Source organism: Brachycentrus maculatus, unplaced genomic scaffold, assembly GCF_059751285.1.
Source record: "Brachycentrus maculatus isolate JH-2025_06_01 unplaced genomic scaffold, ASM5975128v1 h1tg000465l, whole genome shotgun sequence".
Taxonomy (NCBI): domain Eukaryota; kingdom Metazoa; phylum Arthropoda; class Insecta; order Trichoptera; family Brachycentridae; genus Brachycentrus; species Brachycentrus maculatus.
Window position 1 is genome coordinate 661,863 of NW_028281212.1, and position 8,134 is coordinate 669,996.

Consider the following 8,134-nt stretch of genomic DNA (forward strand, 5'->3'; position numbering starts at 1 on the left):
GTTCATACAATGTTTTAAAAATAAATATCAAGCCAATTATTGAACTTGTCACTGTGCAACAGATATTTTTAGGTAAAACCTGAATATTTCTTCTCCATTTGAAAAATATTTAGTATATTTAAAAAAATAATTGAACAATATATTTTCTTCAAAATGCAAAAACAACACTTTCTGCCCTGTAGCGGGTAAATATTATGTTTAAAATATGTCTCTTTTGCTGGGATATAGTACATTTTCTGGGCATTCCGAAAACACGCACAACTGAAAATTTACGTTTTTTGATTTATGACGTTCTTGAAAGGAATGAGCGATATGTCCTTTTTTAAGAACAGAAACGTAACATTATTATTTTTGAATATCTATCAATCCGAATGTTGATATAATGTACCTACAATAGAATACCGGCGATATTTATTTTTATTTCATTTCATTAATTTATTCAAATCCTTCATTCATTCTTTAGGTATTAAGATTTTGTATTTTTCTCAAAATATTCAAATCCTTCATTCATTGTTTAGGTATTAAGATTTTATATTTTTCTCAAAACTTTCCAATAAAAAATGCATGTATTCAACACAAACCTATCTCTGATAAAGTCCCATTTGAGCCTGTATTTCATATTGTTGATAATTGTGCAGTTGGAGTTTTTGCAGTAATTCGTTTTAATTATTTCCTTCTGCTGTTGGTTCTGTACCCTGTCACAGAAATGTTGCAGTAGAAACTTTACATTAAATGCACAGCTTACAGTACCTACGTACTTGTTCTGTGTGCACTGTGCAACATAATGACGGTATACATCGTCTGCCCCTCTTATAATTTCCTCTAATTACTGAACATTTAAGAAACGCTAATTGAAAGAACCAAGTTAAATGTTTGAAAATAGTGGTGCTTTAAAAATGAACTTTCCTTCCTAAGATTTATGGTAATAACAAAAGTTATCGAAACATTTCTTTACTGATGTACGCTTTATTTTTTTTTTAAACCTATCACAAAAATAATTAGAGATAACAGAGAGCCAGAACCTTATAATAAATAGTTTTCAGAAATGTACATATAATACAATATTCAACTTCTCCTAACTGAGGTCACATTTTTGTTCACAACTTAGAAATATTTTTTCATACAGATTTTTAAACACAAACATCATATTCAAGTCAATCAATGAAAATAATAACATTCAAATCACAAATATAAATAAAAATACAAATAAAAAATCGCCAGCGTAATAATTATATTGGATACTCACAAAGTTCAGACGTAGTCCTTGAAATGATAGCAAAATCTCGAAATAACATTTTCTCGAACAGCTTAACAGCTGAGTACTACCTGTTCAGAATACATAACCATTTATAACTTCTTGTCCGGCCCAAATATATATCATTATAATGGAAACTCCGTAACGATCAACAAGTAAAGGCAATTTCCTGAAGCTATCCAAAACCTTCAATCTTAGGGCGGTACCTTACATAATACCAATGATCGAGTTAATAAAGTAATCCTTCTTGTACCTACTCTATAATACAAATCGTTCAACTAACTGTTTACGATTTTTTATTAAAAAAATAAATGCGTCTTTTGTACATTTATTTGAGCATGGTTTTCATTTTGTTAGGTTGTGGCCAAAGTCGAGAATGCATAAATATCATTTTTGTGTTTAATATTTAGACATTTCTTAAAATGGTTTATAAATCCCCTTATTTGAAAATCTAATATATAAGATAACTAATTATAAATAAATAAACATTTTGGAATTTTGGTTATATTTATCATAATGTTGATCAGAATTGGATAATAGAGATTTCCGTAATTGGCATTGATATAACAATATTATGTAATTATTTTCTTTTCATTTTATTTCAAGTGTCAAAGGTTCATGGTGCATGATACTTTTTGGTATTTCAATTATCATCAGATATATAAAATGTAGATTTAATAACATTTTTATTTAGCAACTGCCAAAAATGATATTCACAAAATTCACAGAAACACATTTCATAGACTACACAAAAAATTCTCTTCTATGAATGGTACAAGGAGATCTTCCAGTTACCCAAAGTTGAATTGTTCATTTATTATATTTCTCCGTCTTCATACGTGAATTATGTTTGTGCATATTTTATTTTTATTTTCACGTTCTTCACAGTAGAGTGATCTAGAGGGAAACGCAACAAATATGAAGTATGTACCCGACATCTCTCTTAATAACTATGACATAACATCGCACATAACATTACCTCACGACCTACGAGAAGGTGAGATGATAAACAATGGATGGAGGGACGGAAGTAATTTATACTATTACGTAAAAAAAACTGATATACGATGCAAACGTGCGTGATTCTACTTACACAACATTCACAAATTTCAAGATATTGTGGTTGTAGATGTAGTCACGTTTTTGCGTATGTTTATTACGATTAAGGTAAAACCGGATTTATGGACCAAATTAACTTTTATGTAACCAAAACTGGCAACTTTAAGGGTAATAAGTGCGACGTTTTTATATCAATAATGATTTTTCTAAACTTAAGTTTTATAAATACAGGTATATTTTAAGAATTTAGGATAATTATCAATAGTTTTAGCCTTTAACTATCAATATTTAGTAAGTGATACATATATAAATATTTTAAGGTTAATGTGCATTTATTAAAAATCTACTACCCATATAATTTAACACCAATAGAAACAGTCTAAAATAAGTTCATGGATACTTACTGGAGGTCGGTGATTTATAAAAAGGTTCATATTATAGGTTGAGTGCTGCATTTCAGTAAATACAAAGTGCCATTACTGTGTTCATAAAAACTTCAATAAAGTGGCAACCATCAAGTTTCCATTGTTTCATTTCAACTAAAATTTATCTTTGATAAACTTATCCACAAATACAGATGTGAGCGTTTCCACCCTCTTCTTTTTTCCTTCGCTCGTAAAACTTACTTCTCTGAATTAAGGAACTTTGAGTTTTGTTTCTCGTATTCGGACTGATCCATTATTTATGAACTAAATGTATTATTTATGATGGCTTCCAAAAAAACTATTGTTCATTCTTGAATAATTTAGAGTTCAAAATGTAATGTGATAATCTAAAGGATGGGGCGTAAAATGACGAATAATTTTACAGAAAGTATTTCTCGTACCACCGAATAATAATATTTCTAACAAATTCAAAACTATCGCGATTTTTTTTTCTTTATGGTGATGTGTGACGGGAAAAATATGAGTGTTAGCAGCTTTTAGCTGTGATGAGGGTCGTAATACAACAACAACATTAGATTAAATCTTTAATGTACTCTTATTTCACCTATATGCGTTATTACGTAATAATATATCCTAAACCCGAAACAATGTACTTTTGATTTTAATTTTAAAAGCAGGAAACAAATTGGCTTATTTTACCTCGCAATCACACTCACTATCCATTGTTTTGTAATAGTTGATGTAGAATTTAGCGGATGACCTGACGGCTTCTTGTTCACTATAGATGGGCGTGTAGCCCATGTGAATGGACGCTCTGAGCCTGCTAAGCAGTATGAAGGAGCCGAGGTAGGAGACCAAGGTCCGCGGACTGATGGGGAGCTTGATGCCCAAGCCTCTAGAGAGCGTTTGGACAAAGAACGCGATCAACATGGAGAGAAGTAGCGGGATGGACCACCAAGTTTGCTTGCACAGAGGCTCGTCGCTACGAGGTCCCTTGGTGAGCCTCTCCACCAGCCGAGAGGTGTCCGCTACGGCTGTATCATCCGTGATGAAGACGGGCATTCCGGAGATAGTCTCGTTTTCCTTGGCTAGTGCGTTCATGGCGCAAATGTGTCCCCACGCGACATTTCCTGCATAGACGATTTGTTGCTTCCCACCCGCGCCGGCTATTCGGGGTATCTTGCCGCCCATTCTACGCGATATACTTATTATAGACGTGATGAAATTTGGATCCCCTTCGCCATAAGTAAGTGGGGGTCGAAGAGCTACCGTTTTTAGTTTCAGGCCGCTTCCTAAAAAAAATATAATACAGCAACAAAAAAGTCACGTTACTTAGGTATGCCAGTTTATAATTTATACGTTTAAACATAGTGTGTTGTATTTATATTATATCTAAATAATATTTCCTAAAACAATTACAATCAGCTTTAAAATTTGATACTTTATTTTCTGAATTAGCAATCATTAAATAATTGGAATACATTTTAAACAATCATATATATAGTTTCAAACTCCAATATGCATTATACACACATTTATTTATTAATCACAAAAAAGAATATAAAGAATTCTCGATAAACTGCTATAGAATCATATTATCATCGTATATCGTTATAAAAAGACAGTTTCCCTTACTTGTTAGAGAGCCGTTTGCTTCTAAAACCATTAGTTCGGATTGAAGTTTCGATGCTGCATATCCGGGAAGGGTGAAGCTACCCTGATTTGTAGGAGGCAGCGCCCTTTTCTCTGTCTGGTTGACAATAATCGTTATACAAGTCGACCCCAGGTAAGGCACAATACATACCTCCGCTGAACTCGTGAATATCAACCTAGTTATGTCGAGTTCCCGACACAGGGATATAACATTCTGTGTTCCTGAAATGAAACATCGTTAAAATACTATTAACGTACATATTATCTTTGTTCATTTTGATACATACGTAGGTAAATACTGCACAAGCAAAATATCAAATATGAAAAAAAAAAAAAAACACATTATTTTTTAACATCTCATCAAAGATGAAGAAGAATATGGAAATCTGGGCATTTACGGGGCTGACGACCGTCTAAGGGCGCTTGTCCACTACCCGGAAGTCCGTGTAATTTTACCGTCCGGCACGTCAGTTAGCGTTTTAAAATGACGATTGGCTTGGATTGGCTTGTACTTTTGTCCATCTTTCTTCGCATCGGAGCTCTTGATCGGTGCGTGAACACGTTGCTCGTAAATTCGATCACGCTAAACTGTCGTAATCGTTTTCATTTTTCAAAACCGGACTGCCGGACGGTGAAATCCCGTGTAGTGGACAAACGCCCATAGGCTGGTTTAAGCGATCACTTTACACACGTGTAACATTCATCAATTATACCCATTATTGACAACCACACTACTCAAATTCTTGAAAGTTCTATGTATAATTGGAGATAATCTAGATTTGTGAATAAGTATTTGGACTCACTCAAAATGTTATAAACAAAAAATATTTTATTCCCATCGTTTTTAGTGATAATAATAATTTTAAATTGAAATTTTATTTCATGAATCTATCTTTATTTTTAGAAAAAAACATAAAATAAAATTATTTATTGATTTATGTGATTGACGACTAAGAATTTCAGATCGTTTCAGTATCATTATAAATCAGTTTTGTTTTTTCCTCTTAATACATATAAGTATTGATATATAAAGAACAGTAGATTTAACACATGTTTATTAAATTCATACAAATTACAGAATCGCATGTTAAGGATATTGTAATAAGTCTTTTATAAAAAAGAGCATAATTTTATGATATAATATGTTTTTTTTTTTAGATAATTATTATTTAATAACTGTAATTCACCTTCGACATTATTTTTATGCAGATCGGATTTATTGGGAGGATATTGGTATGAAACATGTGCTGCACAATGAATAACCCACGTGACTCCATGAAAAGCTTCCTTTATGGAATGGCGTTCCGAAATATCTCCCACTATGGAAACAACCGGTATCACTTCTTTATGATCTGGAAAATTAAAAGTTATAATCACATTTATCGCAACTTTAACTATGTATGATATTCAATAAACATTCTTATTCTAACCCTTATCCACACCCAATGGTGCATAAGCCACTGAATCATATTGGCACAGTGTTATCTTGATCGCTACTTACACGAAGGCAAGGTGATCATTCCTGTGCTTCAGGGGCCAGTCCAAGGTGTAAATTAGAATGTAAAATCACAAATATTTATTTTCACCCCCCCTCCTGGGAATTGAACCCGGAACCTCCAGCACGCTAGCTAAACACGCTAACCATTACACCACGTAGGCAGACTAGTCATATAAAATTCACTCATATTGATTTTAACATCTGGGGTAACGAATCCGGGACCTCCGCTCGGTAGCCAAGGATTTAACCACTACACTTCGGAGACGGACAAATAATGTTCGTTGTGTTTGTACTTCATAAACATATTATTATTCATCCAGTTTGCTTACCCAAGAAGTTACGATAAGGTATTAAATCCAGAATTCGTATCTCTGTAACACCTGACTGCCTGAGTTGAATCTCTCGAACTATGTGTTGTCCCAGGAAACCAGCTCCTCCTGTGTTATGTTTTAAAATACGAAGTAAAACTCCGCACGTATTCTAACTGTACAAGTACACGAAATAATAGTGCAATACAGAGTGACTACATTCTCAAAAGCTTGAAAAACCGATTAGTAAATATTGCGAGACCTTTATGAAATATTTAATGAAATTTTTGCCAGTGTGCGTGTGGTAAGATAAAACGCATATTTGCAAATAAATTATAAAATAAATTAAATGTTACTATTGTTTTAAATGATAATTACATTGTTTTACATTACTCACTTGATAATTGAAAAAAAAATACCTAACCCAAATCAAAGAAATCAAATAAAATTTTGTATGTTTGTATGTATGTATGTGTGTGTATATATATATATATATATATATATATATATATATATATATATATATATATATATATATATATATATATATATATATATATATATATATATATATATATATATATATATATATATATATATTTATATATATTTATTTATATATATATATATATATAAATATATATATATATATATATATATATATATATATATATATATATATATATATATGTATATATATATATATATATATATATATATATATATATATATAAATATATATATATATATATATATATATATATATATATATATATATTTATATATATATATATATATATATATATATATATATATATATATATATATATATATATATATATATATATATATATATATATATATATATATATATATATATATATATATATATATATATATATATATATATATATATATGTATATATATATATATATATATATATATATATATATATATGTATATATATATATATATATATATATATATATATATATATATATATATATATATATATATATATATATATATAAAACAAGCTTGATGTTTTGATTCGATAATTGTATAAATAATATTTACTTTAACTACATGTTGAAGAACTAAAATAAACATGTTTTAGAACCATACAATATTTTAGAAGTGGCGTGGAAGCAATTAACCTTATATTATTTTTATGATTTTAATTTTATTCAATCTTGTATTTTAATTGATATCCACGATAAAGATAGCTCATGGCGCAACCGTATTCTTAAATTAATATAAGTAAAAAAAATAGATCTTAACGATACGTTTCGTATTTATTCATAAACACACATGTTTTTTTTCACACTGAGATATAAAAACAAAATATACCTATCATAGCAGTAATGTTCACTTAACACAATTTAAATATAACATTAATTTAGAATTATTTTACCTGTTATCAAAATTACATCATCGTTGATGCTCATGTTTTCTAAAAATCTTATTGATGAATAATATTTTATAGAATGCTAAACAATATTTTAAATAAAAAGAGGATGGACTTAAAAATATCTTTTTAATAAAGATACACCGGCTTATTAAGTACTATCCCGACCGGCAGATAAACCAACACTGTTGAAATAATATTTACATCCGCATTACCAAAACTTAAACCTTTATTATATCCCATATAATGTAAGTACTTTTCTCGGGTACTTTCACTTTTTTCGTAATAATATTTTAAACCCGTTAATTACATTGCACATTTCTTGGAATATAATTCACAACGCCTTGCCTTTCTTACCAAATATCGAGAACATAATAGTAATATTATATTGTTATTAGTCCCTGAGGTTATTAACAAATGTTTTCTCTCATTAATGACGATAACATGCACTTAATCAATATGGATTTTACAGTTAAGTTCTTACGGATGAGAAAACACTTATGCTCTATTTGAATTTATTTCAATAATGTCCACTATATTTCTAGTCGCAACATAAAATTAAACGC

The 8,134-nt window shown here is 29.8% G+C and overlaps 1 protein-coding gene across 1 annotated transcript; it reads right to left on the minus strand.

Moving 5' to 3' along the window:
- Nucleotides 1-1,751: 1,751 nt before the first annotated feature.
- LOC148302292 (3 beta-hydroxysteroid dehydrogenase/Delta 5-->4-isomerase type 2-like) lies at nt 1,752-7,755 on the minus strand. Its single transcript, XM_088271841.1, has 5 exons — nt 7,575-7,755; nt 6,181-6,288; nt 5,541-5,705; nt 4,336-4,575; nt 1,752-3,992 (listed from the first exon to the last, which is right to left on the minus strand). Exons 1-5 carry the CDS (start codon nt 7,606-7,608, stop codon nt 3,391-3,393), a joined length of 1,149 nt encoding a protein of 382 aa, XP_088127967.1. The 5' UTR covers nt 7,609-7,755; the 3' UTR covers nt 1,752-3,390.
- Between the last annotated feature and the right edge of the window lie 379 nt (nt 7,756-8,134).

Excerpts from the sequence above, each read along its gene's own strand:
- LOC148302292 (XM_088271841.1), bottom strand. The coding sequence starts at position 7,608 with ATGAGCATCAACGATGATGTAATTTTGATAACAG. Across the intron at positions 5,706-6,180 it reads ACCTTATCGTAACTTCTTGG|ATCATAAAGAAGTGATACCG; the intron begins GTAAGCAAACTG and ends TTAATTTTCCAG. Across the intron at positions 4,576-5,540 it reads GCATAAAAATAATGTCGAAG|GAACACAGAATGTTATATCC; the intron begins GTGAATTACAGT and ends GTTTCATTTCAG.